The sequence below is a fragment of the Ochotona curzoniae genome, unplaced genomic scaffold (assembly GCF_017591425.1).
Source record: "Ochotona curzoniae isolate NIBS_2020 unplaced genomic scaffold, NIBS_Ocur_1.0 contig_2723, whole genome shotgun sequence".
NCBI classification, from domain to species: Eukaryota; Metazoa; Chordata; class Mammalia; order Lagomorpha; family Ochotonidae; genus Ochotona; species Ochotona curzoniae.
The window spans coordinates 11,672,512-11,694,797 of NW_024465573.1; the positions used below are offsets into that span (position 1 = coordinate 11,672,512).

The 22,286-nt window shown below is 43.7% G+C and overlaps 1 protein-coding gene across 1 annotated transcript; it reads right to left on the minus strand.

The window, feature by feature from the left end:
• Positions 1–9,552: 9,552 nt before the first annotated feature.
• On the minus strand, positions 9,553–20,340 carry MMP7 (matrix metallopeptidase 7). The gene is made up of 6 exons (XM_040977223.1): positions 20,192–20,340; positions 16,586–16,812; positions 16,343–16,500; positions 13,669–13,797; positions 12,188–12,349; positions 9,553–9,825 (listed from the first exon to the last, which is right to left on the minus strand). The coding sequence occupies exons 1-6, from the start codon at positions 20,306–20,308 to the stop codon at positions 9,797–9,799; spliced, it is 822 nt and encodes a 273-aa protein (XP_040833157.1). The 5' UTR covers positions 20,309–20,340; the 3' UTR covers positions 9,553–9,796.
• Between the last annotated feature and the right edge of the window lie 1,946 nt (positions 20,341–22,286).

The window sequence follows — 22,286 nt, forward strand, 5'->3', positions numbered from 1 at the left end:
CAGACCACAGCCCCCACCCTGGCCCTTATGCTCTCCAATGGGGATCACACCCCAGCCAGGGCATCCACCTTTGCTCCCAAGGCAGGCCTGCTCCCCTTCACAGATTTCACGCATGCCAGTGGTTGCTCTGACCCGGCCTGGCATAGCCCCTATCTGTCTTAGTCTTTGCCTTCAGATGCTGTAGCTTGGCCTGACCTATCCAGCACCCGCAGTCCCAACTCTCACTGGCGAGTGCTCCAACCTGGCCCTGATCAGTCTGCTCCCATCCTTGGCTCATATGAACCAATAGGTGTGATACCCTAGTCCTGCATGACCTGCGCTCCAGCCTGGTTTCTGCACTCAGCAGTGGGCTAAGATCTGCTCAGTCCTGTTCTGTCCATCCCCTTCCAAAACCAATCCTCACATTTGCCAACAGGCGGGGCTACCCTGCCCAGCTTGCCTGACCCCTAGGTCTGGAACACCTGTTCACCAGTGGGAGCTATGGCCCAGTAGGGGAATTGCTCAGTTTCCCACTTAGCCCACTCCTAGATCCAGAACCCATATACGCCAACAGGTGCTAGGCCCTTGCCTGGCATAGCCTGTCCCTCCATCTTGACCTTTGTATGAGCTGGTGGATGTTGTGGGCTGGCCTGTTCTACACCCTGTTTTAGGATGCACATGCAGGTGCTGCTGCTTGGACCTGCCCAGCTTATTCTCCAGTACCCGTGAATGTTGGCAGGTTCCATGTTCACTCCTAGTTCAGTCAGTCACAACCCCAGCTCTTGAACTACCCAGCGGGACTTGTATTTTCATAGGGTTGGGCTCACAGAATCTACCCCCAGGCCTGGTTCTCTTGCATGCTGGTTAGTGTCACGGCCCTGCCTAGTGTGACCTGTCCCCTGCTCCAAGACTCAACCAGGTACTTGGATCAGGTACTTGGATCTAGCCCTGCTAGACAGGCCGCCAGCCATAGCTTTCATGTGGTATGGTGTGGTGGTCAGTGATGCTCTGCGCTAACAAGCCCCTCTCAGGACTCCCATGTGGGCTGATGAATCAGTCTGACCCATACAGATCTCCCAATCTTTCCCTCCATAGCACCAGGTCTCAGTCCCCTCACTTACCAGCCAGCACAGTGGCCTTGTTGTTAGGTGTCCCTCAGGATTCATTCCTCACTTTCATATATGGAGTTCATATCCATGGATGTCCCTAGGCAATATTTTGTCATCCCCAAGTCCCCAGAGCTCATGGTGGGCAGCCAGTGGGCAACCCGGGCACCAGACAGGGACACTGGCCACTTGCGGAATAAAGATGGTGCTGGCAGCTTAAAAAGCAGCCGGGGTATTAGGGAGGTGAGTCCTTGCCTGGCTCTGACTCTGGGTCCCCACCCTCCCTTGTGGTGACCATTAGGATCGCTCCAGAAACCCCTCAAAACAAACAAACATACAAACAAACAAAAAACTAGAATGGACAGACAACAACAAGGAAAGTTTAGAATCAGACAGGAAATGGCCAACATGGATTCAATCATGCCTCACTAGGTGGGACACAAAGATTAGTTATGCCTCACTGGGGTATTGGGGATTTCTCTGCACACCCATCCTAAAAAAATGTTCTGTACCTGAACTGATAACACATGTCTTGCTAGAGTTATAAGCCAGTTCAGACCATCTGAAAAACAACCAAGTTCAGCAAAATCATGCTTCAACACTATAAACAGCTAAATACAAAAATAAAAATAGACGAGACAGATGAATAGAAATGTATACCATTTTGAGGTATATGGAATCCGGTTGAATATAAACCAAAAATTGAAATGTCTATGAAGAAGTCACAGGATATAGTTAAGAACCTGCATTTTCCTATTAACATATTGTTAATCGATACCATGTCAATTAATGCCATAAGGTTGTAAATGGTTGTTGATGTTATGTCGGGGCTTTTAATTGATTGGGATAATACTTTGCTGGCTTTACCTTCACACCAGAGATGGTCTCACCAAGAAATTGTTGAACCCACTAGGATAATAAGACACTGGACTTTATGCTTGGTAAATACTTCCAATGAAAGAACCTCAACTGAATTTGAACTGTGGTAACGCAGCAAGGTGGAGAAATCCAACATGGGGAGAGGGTTTGGGGAGGGGTGGGGGGGAATCCCAGTGCCCATAACACTGTGTCACATAATGCAATGTAAACAATAATAATAATTTAAAAAAGCAGCCAGGGTGTGGGAAGGTGGGGGGTGAAGCGGGGTGGGCTGCTTCCTCCTCTCTATCAGCCAATGTGGCCGATGAAGCAAAGTTCTGCTCTGATTGCCCGACCTGCCAAGAATTGTTTTAAATTCTTTCTCTGGGGCAGGCACCGAATGTGGTTTCATAGCTGGATCAGTTGCCCATGACTTGGAGTGCCGGGGTGCTATTCCTGCCGCCATTCCTGATCCCAGCTTCCTGCTGATGTGGACCCTGGGAAGCAGCAGTGATGGCCTAAGCAACTGGGTTCCTGCCTCTCAGTGGGAGACATGGTTTGAGTTCCAGGCTTCTAGCATCCACCCAGCCCTGGGGAGGGAGTCAGAGTCATACTTTGTTTCTTTGTAAAGTTCCAGGGGGCAGGTGTTTGGCAGAGCAGTTAAGGTGTGGTTTGGGATGCCTGTCTCCAGTTGATGGAGTGCCTGAGTTCTTGGCTCCTGCTTTTGGGTTGACCCAACACTGGCTGCTTCTAGTATTTGGGGACAGTGAATGAGCCTTTCAAAGAAGATCTTTTTCATTAATAACAGATTTGATGTATTTCACAGGTACGATTCCAGGAAGATAATCCTATACTCTCCCCTCCTTCCCTTTCTCTCTCTCATTCCCCTTCCATTACTTTAAAACTTTTACAAAAACATAATCTCATCCCACTCTATGATCACAGATTTTAATGCAGCACTAACCAGAATATTCCGCAAGCGAAAACTAGAATCAAGTACATTGAAAAAAAAAAAGTGAAGTCAAGTGTTTTTTTAAAACCTTGTGGGATACGCGGAACAGTTGCCCCCACTTAGGGACTCGGGGAACAGTCTGTTTCTGGGTGCCACCTGGGGTGACAGCGGGGGTGGCACTCTCTGCTCCCCCTCCCGCCCCTACCCCTGCGGACGGAGCAAAAAGAGCTGGGACGTTGACCTCCCCCTCCTTTCCCCCACACCCATTGTAATCAGAGTTGGAGGTCCACGCGGTCTGTAACCAGTGTTAAAATAAAAAACCTGGGATATCAATTATGTTCTAATTACAATTATAATTTGATATGTTTTAGAAATGGTTGCAATGATTCATTAATCTGAATGCAACCTATATGAAACTGTCATTTAGTATCTGACAATAACATTTCCTCATCAACACTCCATTTCAAAGAAGCTGACAGTCTAGATTCCTGAGTTAAGTAAAAGGTTAAGAGGTAAGTGATGGTGGATAAGACTCCATCAGGTAACATGGAAGTTCTTTTTTTTCCTTTTAGACATTTATTTTATTTATTTGAAAGGCAGAGTTAGAGATTCCTTCATCCATTGATTCACTCCCCAAAGGGCTGTAATGGCACTAGGTGGGTCGATCCGAAGCCAGGAGCCAGGGAGCTGCTTCTGGGTCTCCCACGTGGGTGCAGGGGCCCAAGCACCTGATTCCCTCAGAAAGCTGAAGCTGCTTCCTCAGCCACATTAAGCAGGGATCTGAGTTGCAGAGGAACAGCTGGGATTCAAGCTGGGGCCCATATGGGGCTGCTGGGGCTGCAGATAAGGGGAGGTTGAGGTCAGGAAGGTTTTCAGCAGATAGGGGCATCAAGGCTGAAAGGGGAAGGGCTGGCATTTGGTGCTGCTGACAGTCACACCCACAGCCCGGTGCTGAGTGCTCTGCAGTGCACCCAGGAAAGTGATTGAAGATGACCCAAGCGTTTAAGCCCTCTGGCACCCACATGGGCGTTCCAAATGGAGTTCTTTCAAGGTAGGTTCCTGGCTTCAGCTTGGGCCAGCTCATTTATTGTGGTCATTAGGGGAGCAAATCAGTGGGTCTAAAAACTCTGTCTCCCCTTCTCTTTGACATTCTACCTTTCAAATAAACACAATAGATCTTTTTCTAAAAAATCACCTGAAGGGGGAAGCGCTGCAGCCGCTGCCAGGGGAAGGGCAGAGGCTAAGCGTTGCTCTGTGTCTACCTTGATTGCTAAGCGTTGCTCTGTGTCTACCTTGATTCCTATCAGCTGGGCTTCTTGCTTTGAAAGCCCTGAGTGATTCTGGTGGTGGCCGCCTCCCTTCCTTGTCCTGCTCTGCATGATCAAACTGGAAGAGTTAGGGAGAAATGAAATATTTTGACATTCAAAGGACTAAATCATCACAGACTATCCACACACAGGTTCTGATTAGCTTATCATTGAATGTTTAGAAGCGCAAATATCACGAGTCCTATTTAACCAAGAAAGATTTGTGGGGTCCATAGCTAAGGGCAGACTGGTGAGCTAGAGCACAGGCAGGATCTAAAGGGAACTTCAGGGTCATTCCAGTTACACATCACTATGCTGGAATCGATAACAGGCCAGCATGGCAACTTTGATTAGCATCACCTGGGGCCGACCCAGGGCCATCAACCCACCCACCTATTTGCGCATCCAAAGCCTATGTTGTTTATTACTTACTTTTGAAGAGTGATTTTCAATGTAAAAAGCCTTTTCTGAAGTCATGTCTTCCTTCTGTTGTATATTTGGTGGGCTGTTTGGGCTGTAGTTCCAGTTGGACGCTGCCCTGTAGTCCTCCAATAGCCGCTTCCACTGTCATTGATGGTGGTGGTGGCACTGAGGGCACGAGACACATCTCTGAATCCCAGCAGGGGTGTGTGGGTCTCAGTGTTAGCACAGGGAGGCAGGATGGAACAGGACCCTCTATGCCAGGAGTGCTGAAGGTTGCTCAGTCCTCACAGTCGAAACACAGGTTTCCATGCAATGTCTTGGTACACGCCTATATCTTCTTTTCCCCAAGCAGACAATTGTTCTCCGGGTTGGGCTGCCTGAGGTTGGGAAAAGAATGGAGCATCAGTCCTTTAGCAGCCTGTGTCATAAGGCTGGCTCATTCCTGGAACTTACAGTCTGCCAAGACCTGCAGGGACTGCCTGCTGCTCATGTGGATTTGCAGCCACAGGTGACTGCAACTAGCAACAGGTGATGCTGGTTGAGACATCAATCCAACTGACCGGGGCCATGAGTTTCTATTTAACACTGCAATCCCAGATGCTCTGTTCCCAGGCACTGACCTAGAATGTGCTTAGCGTTGGTATTTTACCACTTTGGTGTCTTGTTGTCCAGGGGCTGGAGCTGTGCTGCTCTCTTCTGCCTGTAGTTGGGCAGGGGAGAGAGCACAATGCTTTGGCTGCCCAGGCTGATACCAAGCGCAGTTGCATTTGGGGCTCGCTGCTTCTGGGCAAGGCTGACAGTGAAACTGGCCCAAACTCTATCCATCTATCCATGAGCGGGGCTCCACCTAGTCCCACGGCACGTCTGGCAGCTCTGTTTCCAGGTCCTGGCCCTGGGCAAAGGCTTCTGTTCTCTTTTTGGTGCTGGGTCTCACCAAAGCAAGCCTGCCTCATAGTTCTAAGGCAAAACCTTAAGCACTCTCTCTTTTTTCTTTCAAGTATATTTATTTATCATTGGAAAGGCAGATTCAGACAGAGAGGGAGAGGCAGAGCGAAAGACCTTCCATCCACTGATTCACTCAAGTGGCTGCAACAGCCAGAGCCGAGCCAATTCAAAGCCAGGGGCCAGGATCTTCCTCCAGGTCGCCCACATGGGTATAGGGCCACAAGGTTCTGGGACATCTTCCACTGTCCTTTCTTACTCTGCTCCCCATGGCTGGAATATTGCCCAAGGATCGGGGAGAGTTGGTGAAGGTTGTCTCTTGGCCTGGCCAAGTAGGGGCCAAAGGCTCGGCATGCAGGTATGGGCCAGGGAAGAGGCCTTGTTGGAGCGCAGGCGTTGTTGTTGCAGGCCTGCTGCTGGGTTTCAAATTAAAGGTCTACACTCTGTTCCCTCCCTCCCTGAAGCTGGAAGGAGATGTGTCTCTCTGCAGTGCTCTTGTTGGAGATGGTGAGAGGCACAGGCAAGCCCTTCCTTCCTGCCTTGTTGGATGCAATTTTTCTTCAATTGATAACACCGGGCATTGCAGCCTGGCCTTCTTAGCTCTTGCAAGCATGCCTTGGTGTATGATTACCTGTTGCAGTTCGTGCTTCTCGGGGGTGGAGGAGGGGGAGGCTTCTGGAGCACCTGACCAAGCTGCCCCTTTTCAACACCTGAAGCCAGCTAGTTCAGCTGCATACAGACATAGTTGCCTCATTGTTCACTGAGCCTTCGTTATCCTTCTGGCTGGGATTTCTTTCTTTTTTTTTAAAATAATAACAGTAATCATGTCTTGTTTTTTTTAATTTATTTATTGGAAAGTCAGATATACAGAGAGAAGGAGAGACAGAGAGGAAGCTCCTCCGTCCGATGATTCACTCCCCAAGTGAGTGCAACAGCTGATGCTATGCCAATCCGAAGCCAGGAGCCAGGAACCCCTTCCGGGTCTCCCACACAGTGCAGGGTCCCAAAGCTTTGGGCTGTCCTCAACTGCTTTCCCAGGCTACAAGCAGGGAACTGGATGGGAAGTGGAGCTGCTGGGATTAGAACCTGTGCCCATATGGGATCCCGGGGCATTCAAGGAGAAAACTTTAGCCGTTAGGCCATGCTGACGGGCCCCCGGCTGGAATTTTAAAGCCTCTCTCTGGAGCTGGGCAGTTCACTTATTTTGGTTGCTTTGCATGTCACAGAGAAAGACTCATGTGTTTCAACTCTTTCAGAAATTCACTGGAATTCCTCAGAGGGTTTCTTTACCCCCAATACCCTTTATAGATCTCTATTTGAAAGGGAGCATGAGAGAGAGAGAGAGAAAAAGAGAGAGAGAGATTCCACCTGCTGGTATATGCCTCAAATGGTTGCAGAGAAGAACCTGGAACCCCATCAGGGTTTCCTATGTAGGTGGCAGAGGCCCAAGACCTTGGACTACCTCTCCTGTGCTTTCCTAGGCACATCCATAGGGTATTGGGTCAGAAGTGGGGCAGCTGACACTGAAACAGGTGCTCCACCCTGAGATGCCAGCCTCTACAGCGGTAGTTTAACTTGCTGTGCCACATTTTGCCCCATGCTGTGGTTATTTTATGTATTTAAAAAAATTTATTTGAAAGAGACACGGGGCAGATCTTTTATCTACTGTTTCACTCTCCAAATACATGTAAAGCCAGAGCTGGGAGATGCTGGGTGGCAGGAATCCAAGCACCCGAGGTATCAGCTGCCTCCCAGGGTGTCTTAGCAGGGAGCTGGATAGGAAGATGCAGGTGGCAGTCAGTCTCAGGCGCTCTGCTGTGGGATGTGGGCACCCCAAGTGGAGGCTCAGGATGCTCCCTGCTCTGTCCCCATACATTACTTTGTGCTCTTTTCCCTTTCCTGTGAGAGCATGGAATTGGAGGATGGTTGGATCTTTGGCGAAAAAAAAAAAAAAAGGCAGAGGGGACAGTGAGTAAAATTCAGAGGTGAGCATTTGAGAATATTGGTGTGGATTTGAGTCCTAGCTGCTTTGCTTCTGCTCCAGCTAAGGCATCCTGGGAAGTAGCTGATGATGACGCAAGTGTTTGGGCACCTGTCACATGCACACCTCCATGGAACGCTGGGACAGAATTCCGGGCTCCTGGCTTAGACCTGGCTCATCTCTAACTATTGTGGTCATTTGAGGAAGAAGTTCTCTCTCTCTTGCCCCTATTTCTGTTTCTCTGTGTGGGTACATCTGCTTTTCAGGTAGATGAAAATAAATGCATTCACATTTTACAATGTTTTAGCTCAGTACTTCCCAGTTGGGCTATTTTCCCTGTAAAAGGGAACCTGGCAATGTCTGGAGATATTTTTGGTGGCCACAACTGAAGATGTGGTATACGGTATACTCACCGTAGAGAGAAGACAGGGCTAACTGCTAAACACACCACGATGATGGGGCAGTCCCCATCACAGGCATGATTCCCTCAGAACAGCCAGTGGTGATGTGGCTATGAGAGCTTTCTCTTGGCAAACCGTTTCAATACCAGCTGAGTATAATTGATTAATTTCACATATTTCTCCACATAATTATGAAAAAGATCATAGGCTCTTATTTTTTAGGAAAATGTGTGTGTAAAAGCCAGTTATATGCTATTTCGACTGGAAAAAGAACATTTCTGTGCTCAATTAGAGCCTAACTTCACTGCTAAGAATGATGTGCTGAAACACACACAGCAAATTGAAGCTGGCATTGAGGCAAACCATATTGAACCTCTGCCTTTGACACTGGCATCTTATATAGACAATGGTTCAAGTCCCAGCTGCTCCGTTCCTTCTTTTAAAGCATTGATTTATTGGAAAGTCAGATTTATAAAAAGAGAGAGACAGAAATATTACCTGTCTGCTGGTTCAATCCCCAACTGGCTGCAGCAGCTGGAGCTGAGCTGATCTGAATGTAGGAGCCTCTTCTGGGTTTTCCACATGGGTGCAGGGTCCCAAGGCCTTGGACCACTCTCCACTGCTTTCTCAGGCCACAAGCAGGCAACCGGATGGGAAGCAGAGCAACCAGGATATGAACTGGTGCCCAAATGAGATGTCATCACTTGCAAAGCAAGAATTTAGCCACTAGGCCATGGTGCAGGGCTCAGTTGTTCCACTTCTAATCCAATTCCCTGCTAATGTGCTTGGGAAGGCAGTGGAAGATGGTAAAAGTGCTTGAACCCTGCACCCACATGGAAGAAGCTCTGGACTCCTGGCTTTGACCTGGCCCAGCCCTGGCCCTTGTGGCCAGCTGGGGAGTGTCTGTCTTCTCTCCTTTCTCTGTAACTCTGCCTTTCTATAGTTTAAAAAGATAAGTGAGATGAATCTGTATAAATATTAAAAACTCACTTTTTTGTCCCTCCCACAGTCTCTCTCTCTCTCTCTCTCTCACACACACACACACACACACTCACACACACACACACACACACACACACACACACACACACACACACACACAATCTAGAGTCTGCAGATGTAGCTACTCTAGGAAAGCCGTTCAAGCTGCTGTGCCCAGGAATGTAGGCAACGGAGAAGGAGGGGCGTGAGATGGAAGCCTGGGTGGGGCAGTGCAGAAGGAAGGGAGCCCAGAAAGCAGTGCTGGCAGGAGACAGATGCAGGGGAATCAGGAGGTTAAGGTGGAAACCGGGAACTGGAAGTGAGTGTGAGGTTAGAAGTCCTTGGGAATCCACAGACATTTTATGAGAAGAACTGGACTTCCCAGATACCCCATGATGACAGCTGGCCCAAAAGGACAAGGGGAAGTTAGTGCAAATTTGGGCTATACAAATGAATGAGAAAAAGGTGGGACTTTCACATTTCTCATTTGGTACTAAGCTGAGGTACATTTGAAGACCCTAAAATAATTCAGCGGGATTTTTTTTGGGGGGTCCTAGTCCATGATTTCTTTCTGTAGCATATCTTCTCCTGCTATGTAAACAATGCTCCCAAATAGAAGGTATTTTTTTAATTAAAACTTTTATTTTCTTGTGCATACAATGTTGATTGACTTCTACCAACTGCAGGTTGCTTGAGGTGACTCATATATATGTGTAAGACACAGTCATCCCATAAAGCTTGTCCTTAGAGAAAGTCACAAAACCCAACAAGGAAGAATGGAGAAAGTGCCAGGTAGAGGGCTGCAACGGTTGTTCTTTCTGGCTAGGAAACACTTAGCAAGAACTCAATTCTTCACCCTGAAGTTTCTATCTCTTTCTTGAATTCCTGTTCTTCCCTGTTAAGAAAGAAAAATAAGAATAATTTGACTTGGTATAAAAGGTATAGGAACAACTTTAAGTCTGTAGAAACAAAAGAAATGTCATGGTATGTTCTAACCTGTCCTTTGCCCGCTTCAGACTTCTTTGCCTGGGACAAAGGTTCTGAACAACAACCTCCAGTGGTGAAGAAGTAGGTATTGCACAGGGTGTAGGTAGAACCTGGGGCTCAGGCCACTGTTGCCCGCTGTCTCCACCCTCTCACCAGCTGCATGATCATGGATAAGTTACTAGCTAACCTCTCTGAGATTTCGGTTACCAATCTGTAACATGAGAAAATAAACATCTCATTGAATCATTGGTTTCAAGGAGTTGTTGTGAAGGGTGTGGTAGGTGTGGGTACTCAATGCATTTTAGCTATTATTATTATTCTGAAAAGAACATTGAGAATCCTGTATCCATGAGTTTAACCACAATTTTGAATCTGTTTTCTGCTCATATTACATTTCTGGCTTGATGAATCCCCTAAATTTATAATCTACCTAACAAGAGTAGTTTTTAATTTGTCTACAAATTACTTCTTCCTAACTTTGACTAGGGGAAATTTTTGTCTAATACTTGAGGATTTATTGCATCAATTTGTTCTTTTTTTTCTTGTTCTTTTTTATTCTCTGCCTCAGAATCTTCTTTAGTCCCATATGGTTTTCTTAAGATTCTAAGTTATTGAATGCTGTAGAGTATTCCATGTGTTCCAATGTTTTAAATAATGGAGGGAGTACTTTCCATTTGTCTGGTGATGACTTTATCAGCAATAGTACTTTAGTATTTGAGTCTTAGGAAGCAGAAACTCCTTAAGTTGGATGTCTAGAGTACAAATATTTTTTTTGAATGTGCTCTCTGAAATGCTATTTTGTTTTTTGCATTTCAGTGGTGTTCCATAAAAAGGACTATAGTTTATAAAATACTGGGTTAAACATGTCTGTTGATTTCTGTTAAATATTTGTTGCACCTAAAATATATTTGGTAGTGTTTGCTGAACTTATTTCTCTATAACATGATTTTGGAGAATTGTTTTATGTAACTGGCATTTTGGTGAGACAGTTTGGGAAATGCTGGTTTATAGTAACTCCTCGGTTCAACTAATAAGTTGCATTCTTCCCCCTTTAGGGATGATTCTTCCCAAAGGACAGTACTCAGTAATATGAGAGCCATTTCATTTCTCTGTGATCACTCAAAGCTGTGTATTCTTTTTGCCGTATATTCTTATCATCATGATATTTTACTGCACAGGATTACCTATATCTGCCAATTTAAGCATGCTATTGCCTGTCTCTTGTCTAACTTACTTTTGTTTGTTCAATTTTAAAAGGTTGATGTGTTTTGAAAGACAGTGTGATAGAGGGAGGGGGAGGGAGTGGGATCCATCTTCATCTGTTGGTGTGTTCCCCAAATGCCTGCAGTAATCCAGGCTGGGCCAGGCTGAAACCAGCAGCCAGGAACTCCTTTCAGGTCTCCTAAATGTGTGGCAGGAGCCCAAGTGACCAGGCCATCATCTGCTTCTTCCCAGATGCATTAGAAGGAAGAAGCTTGGTAAGAAGCAGAGGTGGGAACTGATCCCAGCACGCCCAACATGGGATTTGGGTGTCCCAAGTGGCAATTTAACTTGCTGCACCATGGCACCTGCCTCCAGTTTGCTTTTAAAAGCTTACTGGGTAGCAGGAATGTATAGTAGAGAGAATCTATGTGTACACAACCCTGACTTAGAATCATTATTCAAGCACTTGGAAGCTACATGACATTCAACAATTCACTTAGCTTCTTTGAACCTTTTCTCATCTTTTAAGATAGTGCTTGGGATATCTGCAACCCATATTGGAGTACTTGAGTTAAAGTTCCAACTCTACTTCAGATTGCAGCTTCCTGCTGAAGTGCTCTCTGGGCAGCAGTTGGGCATGTACCGCACTCGTGGGAGACCCAAAGTGAGTTCCAGGCACCTAGCTTTAGCTTGATCCTTTTGTGGACATTTTAGGAGCCAGAGGATTGGAAGATCTCTCTCTGCCTCTATTTGCCTTTCAAATAAAAAAATAAAATAAATAGGTAAAAACTTAAACAAATGTATAGAAACAAAGAATCTTGAGAGTGTGATTGTTGCAATTTTCCTACATGGTACTACTGTCTTACTGAAACTTGAAATCAGCATCCTTGTAGTAAAAGGTAGCATGTTTCAATTTATTTTCCTTGTGATCTCAAAATTGTCCCCTTAATTGCTTTTTAAAGGTAAGTTTTGGTGCTGTGTTTCTATGCAAATACCCATTTCCAGTCGTCCAAGTCTAAGGGAAAGAGAAAATGTGAATGCCCCTTATTTGAACTCACAAATATTACCATATAGTTTCTGAATGCTTTCAATGTCATCCCGTCCAAGTTTGAAATTTTGGGAATCTTTATGTTCGTAGGTTGGATACATCACAGCATTTGGATCAGACGAGTGATCCAGACCCAAGGAATGACCAAGTTCATGAGTTACCGCATACAGGAAGCTTATTCCTATAACCAAAGACAGGACACTCAGTAACTACAAAAATAGCTAAGTATGCAAGATAAACTGCAAAAATGCTCAACTCCAATTCTTTATGGCTTACTTCAAAAGTAGGGAGGAGTAAGATGGAGAATCAGAATGTTTTCACCTCATCACTACTTCCCCTTCTTCAAAAACTTTAATGTTATTTTATACCTTTCTGCATCTAATGTAATCACCCAGGCTGTCCCACTATGTTATGGAAAGCAAAAGCTTGAAGATATTAAGACCTGGCCTTCAACCATAGCTCTGAGCTTACTAGCTTAATGGCTTTGGTCACAATAAACGTGGCTCAGGCTTAGTTCCTCACCTGTTAAACCGAAGCAGGAATTTCTACTGTGAAGACATGTCATGTTAATTAATTTCCCTAAACTTAGAAAAATAATGGCTATTCATTAAATGAGAGTGATCTGAATATCAGGAGAGAGAAATTTGATTTTGAGAAAGCTGACACTGAAAGGCAGGATTCCCCAGGCAGGGCTGGATTTTTGTTTGATTTCATGAAATCATATTATTTTTGGGAGACCATCAATATATTCATGCAAAATGTGCATAGTGAAACTACGCATGGATTTAAAAACTTTCCACAAAAATAAACTTTTAATTCCACTTTCCATCAACCCTTTTGAATTACCCACATATATTCTTTTTTTTTTCTCATCTCTCAGACCCATGGAAATGCTCTGTGTCTCTAATGTGTCTATAATCTACTTTGTTAAATGATGAGCATGATTGACTGCACCGTGGAGTAGGTGCTTTTTGAGTAGTAGAGCATAATTCCAATATTGTATAACTTTTAATGGGATATTCTTTGTTCCTCATTCTCCTCTATTTGAGACAACTTACTTTGGGGAAATATGAAGAAATAAGTATAACTTATTAAACTATTAATATATTCCAGGCACCATGTTAACTACTATGCATGTATCAAATAATTTAATCTAAGCTCAGTCTTTGATTTGGGAACTAGTATGGTCTCATTTCCTCACAGATGAGGAAACTGAGGCTCAATGAGGTTAAATAATGTGCCCAAAGATGCACAGGAAATCCTTGTAGAGATCCAGTGAATTGAATCTAATGCTGCTTCACCCTGTAGCCTGAGCTATCTGCTTCTGTGTATATAACATTATGGGTACATTAAATGAAACTAAACAGTTAAGGCTTATAATGTGATTGGTATTAAGTCAGGGTTCAGAGATTCTTACAAATTAAAGTAATTATATTAAACTTGATCTACTTTCAGGGTATTTCAGAGGATGGGTGGTACAAGAGACATGAGATGCTGTACCTGAACCACTACCGTCGCTCCAGGGTTCATCTTTGTCAAAGTGGGCATCTCCTCCAAGGCCAGGCCCAGGTGGAAAGGCATGAGCCAGTGTGTTCCCTGGTCCATCAAAGGGGTTGTCATCCCCGTGAGCTAGAAGAGAATGGGGCAATTGCCCTTAGTATCTGCACTTTTCTCCAATCAATCACTCAAGTAATATATATAAGTAAATATATATGCATATATATGTATATATATATATATATATATATATATATTTAAAGATTTATTTGAGAGAGCGAGAGAGATAAAGAGAGAAAGGTGTCTTTCATCCACTGGCTTATTGCTTAAATGGCTGTAACAGTCAGAGCTGGCCTGGTCTGAAGCTGGGAGCCAGGAACTTCTCCCACATGGGTTTAGAACCCAAGAACTTGGGCCATCCTCTGCTAATTTCTCAGGCCATAAGCAGGGAGCTGATTTGAGAAGTGGAGCAGCTAGTTCACAAACTGGTGTCCATATGGTATACTAGCAGCAGAAAGAGAGGGGTTATCCTGCTACAATACTATGCCAGCGCCCAATCAATATATTTTCTTTTATAACATTATCAAGTCTACAAAGAGCATTTCAGGGGTCCCATGTTGCAGTGTAGTGGGTGGAACCACCATCAATGATGCCAGTATTGCATGACTGCTGGTTCATGTCCTTGCTGCTCCACTTTTGATGGAGCTCCCTGCAAACGGTCTGGGAAAAGCAATGGAAGATGGTCCAAGCTATGGGCTCCTGCTATCCATGTACAGAAGGCTTGGATGAAGCTTTTTGCTCCTGGCTTTGGCCTGGCACAGCCCTGCTGTTGCGGCCTTCTGGGGAATAAACCAGCAGATGGAAGATCTGTCTCTCTCTTTATAACTCAGATTTCTAAAATAAATAAGTCTCAAAAGAAGGAGAGAGAGAAAAAGGAAGGAAGGGAGGGAGGGGAAAAGGGGAGGAAGGACGGACGGACAAGCAGGCCAGCACGTCATCAGCATTGTCTACACATTTAAGCAGCCAATAGCAGACCCAGACTGAATAAGCTAGGTGCTTATTTGGTGCTCACACCAAAACTACTTGTACTGAAAACTACTTGTACTGCCACCTAATGAAAACTTCCTGAACGAAGCATTTAAGTGCACTGATATCTAATGTACGGTGGCCTTAAAGTGCTTGACAATTCGATCATTTTGCTTGGTTCAGTAGTGCCAGGAAGGAGAATAAATTTGAATTCTGCAGTTGGAAAGTAACTTGTGAACCAGTTCATATTTTTTTTTTCTTAAAAATTATACTGATTTTTTTACTTAACAGCTTCTTAGAGAACCATACTCAAGGGCCTTAAGGGGGCTTTTCATTGGTGGAGCATGGCTGCTTATCTTCAGGTTAGTATCAGTTGTAAGTAGTCTGTCTTGGTCTTTAAGATCATGTGCTGTGGCTAGTTTTTTCCTTCTGTGACACTTTCTTTGGTGTTGTTAACAATGCATTGTAAGTAGAAATGTCAGCTAGAACAGACCAACATGGACAACATTCTTTAAATTTGTATCATGAAACCCTAGTGTGTGTGTGTTTTATCTCTTTAGGTCTTTGATACACAAGTGTCAATGTTCTACTTTTTTTTTTTTTTTTGCTAATAAGGGTATTAGAAGCAATCCAAAGACACTGTCCCATTTCTTGGAGGTCACTTATAACCTTTGGGAGCTGTAACGTTTTCTCTTGGTTTAGTATTGATATTCTTAGATATATTTTGAATTGACGCATGCCGTAAAATAGAAGTTGGCACACTTTTGCTGTCAAGGTAAGGCAGCAAGTCATTTTGTTGAGTTAATGGTCTCTGTCACAACTGTGACCTGTTTGAAAGTGGTATTAGATGATGGCTAGATGACACAGCGTTGCTGTGCTCTGTTAAGACTGGCAGACTGGCTTTGGGTCAGGATTCCTGGCTTGCCAACTCCTGTTGTGAAAAGTGACTGTGAGTTAGCAGACTAGAAATATTACACTCATATGGCAAGATATGAGGATGCTCCAAAAAGTTTATAGAAAAAAAAGTTAAAAGAGAAATTTATTTTGGTGCAAATATTTTTCAAAAGCTGTGCACACAAAATTCTTCGGGAGTTTATGAAAAATACATGTTATGCAAAAATTATACATGATGTAAATATTTGCTAGACCGAAATATGCTTACCTTTTAAAAAGGATTTAAACTTTATTATTTTATTGATTTGGAAGAGAGAGAGTGAGAGAGACATCTCTCGTCTGCTCTTTCTCTTCCCAGATGTCACAGGCAGGAGCTCGCCCTAAATCTGCTGGAAGGTTGGTACTGTTAGCAGCTACTGGAGGTGTCACTTGCTGTCTGCCAGGACATGTGTTAGCAGGAAGCCAGAATGGAGGGAGGTACTGGGATTCAAACCCAGGCACTCAGAACCGGGATGAGGCATTCTAAGTGGCATCTTAGCTGTTGCATAAAACACCTGCCCCTAAACTTATCTTTTGATTCTATCTTTGCACAAACTTTTTGACATGCCCTTGCAAGAGTGCATGCACGTGCGTGTGCGCGCACACACACGCACACACACACACACACACACTCACACACAAAAGATTTTAAATCCTAAAAAGAAGAGAGGACTGATAAAAATAACAAACACAGAAATAACTATAGGAATCTCCTTACCTCCTCTGGCAAAGCCAATCATGATATCAGCAGTTCCGGACTGAAGTCGCTTGAAATGCAGTGGAATCTCTTTGCTCCACAAGCTGAAAGCCTTTGCCACTAGTTGATCCACTCTGGTAGGCGATAAGCCTCTAGTGGGAAATGGATATGACATGATCCTAGTAGCAAATAAGAAAATAATGTTTGACCTCTTAGGAAAAGAGCTTTATTGTTTTTGCTAAAATAAACCAAAGTGAAACTAACCTGTAGGTGACCACCTTGGAAGTCCATTTTGGGTTATCTGAGTATAGTGAGTATTCTGCAACATCTGGAACTCCACATCTGGGCTTCTGCATTATTTCTATGATGTGGGAATTTAACTTCCCAGTTACAGGAAGGCCAAAGAACTTTTCCATTTCCTTCAGTCTGGTTTCTATACTATTGACATCCTTTGATTTTAAGCCATAAAAATAAAATCTCTGGAGATAGTCCTGTTGAAAAGAGAGTAATTAATCTATAGTTTCTACTTATGGTCTTCATGCTCATCTTTCTCTTCTGGTGCCTGTGGATTCAAACAGCAGTCTGAAGATAAAAGAGTTCTATAGTTACTGGACAAAATAAATATGCACTAATGAGGAGAAAATTTTTTACTGGGAGTAAAGCATTGTCATGCAGTTTTATGGACTACAAAGAAAAAATAACCCATCAACTTCTGTTTTATACCAGTTTTTTGAAGTGGAACAGTATTTACTTAAATAGTTATTTTATTTTTATATAAAAGGCAGAGTTACAGAGAGAAGGAGAGGGAGAGAGAGGGAGAGAGAGAGAAAGAGAGAGAGAGACAGAGAGACAGAGAGAGAGAGAGAGAGAGAATCTTTCATCTGCCAGTTTACTCCTCAAATAGCTGCAACAGCCTGAGCTGGGCTGATCCGAAGGCAGGTGGCAGGAGCTTCACCAGCGTCTCCCACGTGCGTCTAGGGGACCAAGCACTTGGGTTGCCCTCCCTTACACCCTCAGGCTATAACTAGAGCTGGACTGTAATTGGAACAGCAGCACATAAACTGTCACTCACATGGGATGCTGGCACCACAGATGAAGGCTTAGTCTACTACATCATGGTGCCAGTGGCCACTTTACACTTTGTAAAGCCTAGGTGTGTTTGTAGGAATCCTCAGGAGTGTCTCCCAGTGTGCCTGAGATCCTGCTGAGCTCTACTCCCCGAGAAAGGATAGATGGTCTTAAAGTTTTAGTCCTGGAAAAATCTATCAGGTAATTGTCAGCATAATTACTTGATTTAATTGTTCAAGTGAAGAAAGCAAAGCATTTAGTAGCCGAGAATCGGAACTAAGTTTCCTGGCTTCTAGTTTCTTTTCCCTCTTTCCCTCCTTTCCATGATTAAATCCTGATTAAATCCACTTTCGGAGGTTGTAGGATGAAGCAGGACTACAAGGCCTATCCCCTCCACAGCTTCATGCATGGGAATCTCATGGTTTCCTAGTGTCTGGATATAAGGAATCCAGCAGCTCAGATAAACTAATGCCAGCTTATTTATTATTACCAACATTTAGGTTTCATTCAGTACCATGGATATCTATTGTTCATCAGGAATTAATTGCTTATTTTTTTAAAAGAAGAATTTGAAGTATTTTTCTTTTTTATTTAAAAAAATATTTATTTATAATACTTGAAAATATTACAAAGAACGAGGAAAGAGATTGATTCTCCATTTGCTGGTTCACTCCCAAAATGACTGCAAAGGTCAGAGCTGAGCTGATCTGAAACTGGGAGCCAGAAGCCTACTCCAGGTCCCCCACATTGGTGCAGAGGCCCAAGGACCTGTGCCATCCTCCACTGCCATCCCAGGCCACAGAGATCTGGATTGTAAGTGGAGCAGCCAGGATACAAACTGACATAGATGTTGGCACCAAAGGCAGAGGCTTAGCCTTTTATATCGTGGTGCTGATCCTGAAAATTGCTATTTAAAACAATGTGTTTTATCTCTTCCTGAGCTACAGACTTTATGGAGACCCTACCTGGATGGAATTTCTCTGTGTTCCTAAATTGCTTTTTCTCCTGGCTTCCGTTATACCCAGCTAACTTCTTCTTTTGTGCTGGCCACCTGCACACCAAGTAGAGAGACAGATGTACCTGCAAATGTACGTTTTTCTGGAGAATCCATTAGGTAGAACTGGATGGTTTGGAGGTTTGGATGGTTTAAATATTGTTAAATATTTGTAATTCCTTATGATTCAGTCTAACCTATGAGGGCACACAAAACATTCTATGGAAAATGGAGTTAATAGCTAAGCTTATTTTAATGCAAGTTTCAAAATCCACATGTAGTTTTTCATAATATATATCTTCTATGAACTTGTTAAAGATTCCTTGTATTACTGAAGCTTCTTAAAGTACAAGTTAATCAACGATAAAATTTAACCTTTCTTGTACTTCAGGCTTAACTTTATAAACAACATGCGTAACCATCCAATTATTTTGCCAAATAGTAACTATCTACACTTATTGTGTTGCTTATTACAGCATAATTTTTGAGCCAGAGAGACTTGCCTTTGATTACAATCTCTTACACTAGCAGCTATGTGAATCTACTTAACTTCTTTTTTTAAAATCAGGATAAACTAAAGATTAAATGATGCAGTGTACATAAAAGCATTTTGTAATCTGTAATTCTTACATATAGAAATCTTCAAAAAGTTTCATTATGCAAAACTATGCAAGGGTTTCAAAGTTCTTTTTGCGTGAGAATAAATTTTCTTTTTTATCACAAATTTCCATACATTTTTGAAGTATCCTCATTGGTATTATCATCTCATTTATTTACAAGAATAATCCTGGCGGGCCCGGCGTGGTGGCGCAGTGGTTAAGGTCCTCACCTTGCGCGCCCGGGATCCCATATGGGCTCCGGTTCTATCCCGGCAGCCCCGCTTCCCTTCCAGCTCCCTGCCTGTGGCCCGGGAAAGCAGTCGAGGACGGCCCAAAGCTTTGGGACCCTGCACCCACGTGGGAGACCCGGAAGAGGCTCCTGGCTTCGGATCGGCATAGCTTCGGCCGTTGCGCTCACTTAGGGAGTGAATCATCGGACGGAAGATCTTCCTCTCTGTCTCTCCTCTCTGTATTGCCTTTCCAATAAAAAAATAATAAAAACAAATCTTTAAAAAAAAAAAAGAATAATCCTGGGAGGTACCAGACAGTGTTATTATTTCCACAGGGCATAAGGGAAAGCAAGTCCAGGAGCTGGTGCCTTATCTAGAGTCCTTGGCGTTGGAAAAGCTGTCTCTTCTACCTGGGTTTTTAAAAAATTTTCTCCATTTGTAGTTCTCACCAGTGCACTTTTATGAAGATTGTCAAGTAGCAATAAATAAGGATACAAGTTCAGGGTATTGAGAATGAACACTGTTGTAGCAGCTAAGTGTTACATGCTTTACAACTCCTCCACTTGGGTGATTACCATTTTGATCTCTAACTTCTCAGTTAAAAAACTTAAGTTTTGAGAACTCTAACACTATTCCTAAGTCTATCTGTATAACGAATGGAGGGGTTGAAACTTGCAGTCCAACTCCTTGCGCATGCACCTGGGAGGCAGTGGAATATGGCTCAGTATCTGAGTTCTTGCCACCCACTTGGATGATGCAGATGGAATTCCCTGCTACTGGCTTCACCCTGACCCTGCCTTGGGTATTGCTGCTATTCAGGGAGTGAAATAGGGAGGAACTCTCTCCTTCTCTCCCTTTCAAATAAAGAAATATATCTTAAGAAAACTCTTGTACTAGTGCAGAAGGAGAGAGAATGGAAAAGCACAATCAGTGTTGCTGGGGAGACCCCTGAGCCCCGGGGGAGGGGACCGTGACATACCTGAGCCTGTTTCCACTGGGGCTCCTTCATGACCGCTGCCTGCTGCAGCAGAGGCAGGGCCAGGCTGCCGGCCAGTAGACACGCGGAGCCCAGCAGGGCGAGCTGCGTAGCTGCCATCGAAGATGGTCGTTCTTGGACCCACGGTTGGATTGGCACTTTCTGCTTAGAGGCTGGCGAAATTTATACAGCTTCTCCATCCTGTATGTGGAAACAGGTGACTCACTAGGCTGCTGTTTGTTTATTTTTTTTTACAAAGTCTCTGTTAGTTTTCATTAACAACGATGAGGAAGTATTACGTCCTTATTGGCTGGCAGCACACAAGGTATTTGTCCTTCAAAGAATTATTTCCCCTGTCTGCTTTATAAGTCAACTCTATCAGAAAGTGCTTTATTTGCCAAGATTAAATCAGTGTTCACACAAATCTAAATTTTTAAAGAATTTGAAGTGCATGATTTAGGAAATTCTTGTCTTATGCATCTTAAAATGATATTTTTTGGAAAGTAATTCAGATGCACAGAAAGTTCATGCAAAAGTAAATCTTAAAAAAAGAAAGTACATAAAACATTAAGCAACTATTAAGCAAATAACTATTAAGCAAATACCGGAACAGTCCTCAAAGTCAGAAAATAGAGTGTCACCACCATTCTGTTATTCTTGTTAGAGGGAAAAGATGGCAGGAGTGGCTGATGGCAATGCGTTGATATGATGGATGGACAGCATCCATCATGCAGCAGACTTTCCAAGCAGCACAGGGGAGCAGTGATATCTACCTGCTTTAAACCTCCATTTAGGGGCCTGGCATTGTGTTGCAGTGAGCTAAGCTGCTGCTCCAGATGCCAGCATCTCATGCTGGAACACAGGTTCAAGTCCCTGTTGCTCTGCTTCCCTTACAGTTCCTTGCTGAGGTGCCTGGGAAGGGAGCAGAGGATGGCCCAAGCACTTATGTTCCTGCCATCCACATAGAAAATCTGGATGGTGTTTTTGGCTCCTGACTTCTCCCTGATCCAGCCTTCCCTTTGCATCTACTTGCAGAATGAACCAGCAGATGGAACATTTTCTCTCTTTCTCTCCCTCTTTTCCCCTCCTTTTATCTTTCCCTCACTCCTCCTACCCCACTCATTGAACACTCTGCCTTACAAACAAACTAAATAGATTATTTTTTAAAAAAACCCAAACAACTCTTCCATTTAGGGTTCAGTGTTGTGGTGTAGTATGTAAAGCCCTCTCATGCTAGCATCTCATGTGGGCACTGGTTTGTGTCCCGGCTAGTCTACTTGAGAGCCAGCTCCTTGCTAATGGCCTGGGAAAAGCAGCACAGGATGGCCCGAGTGCTTGGGCTCCTGCCACTCAAGGAAGAGGCCAGGAAAGTCTTCTGGCTCTAGCTTTCACCTGGCACAGTCCTGACTGCTGTGGCAAGCTGGGTTTTCCGGGGGGTGGAAGGTCCCTCTGTCTCTCCCTCTCTCTGTAGTTCTTTTAAGAAAACAAATAAATACATTTTGAACCCCCCCCCAAAAAAAACCCCTGTTAATTTATTCAGATTATTCCCTTCCAAAATTAATTAATTATTTTTGTTAATACTCAGTACTGCTCCTAAAACCTCTTGAAACACATGAAAAAATACAAAGCAGAAATACTCAAGCATGGGCTTGAATGTTCAACTGTCCTACTTATTCTGAATTGTACTCCATAATAACAGGTTTCTCCCAATCTCTTTCTTCCAATCACTCTGACCCACAGTTAGGGTTGCAGTAGCCCTCAATACTATTAATCATTGAGTAGTCTCTGTCTAGGGGTTCCAGTTTAATCACTTTATTTTTACCAAAGCTGCAACTGAGGTCAAGATGACAGACTGATTCCTGCAAAGTCATATAGCTTGCTAATAGTAGTCATGACTCAGCTCAGTGGTATTTATTTATTTTAGGATAGATTTATCTTCATTGTATTATATATTTCTTGAGAGAGTGCCATCACTTATAACTGTAATACATCAAAGTAGACACCCCAAGTATGTGAGAGCTGAAAACTTCAATTTCCCAGATATCTTTTATAGGATCTGGTGATTAGATACTGTGTGTTAACAAAAGTAAAATTTCCG

Bases quoted from the DNA above. Each gene is read 5' to 3' on its own strand.
- MMP7 (XM_040977223.1), bottom strand. From the start codon at position 20,308: ATGGCAGCTACGCAGCTCGCCCTGCTGGGCTCCGCGTGTCTACTGGCC. The intron at 13,798-16,342 runs GTAAGGAGATTC...ATTCTCTTCTAG, and splicing joins GATTGGCTTTGCCAGAGGAG to CTCACGGGGATGACAACCCC. The intron at 9,826-12,187 runs GTAATATTTGTG...CTTTCTTAACAG, and splicing joins AAGCATTCAGAAACTATATG to GGAAGAACAGGAATTCAAGA.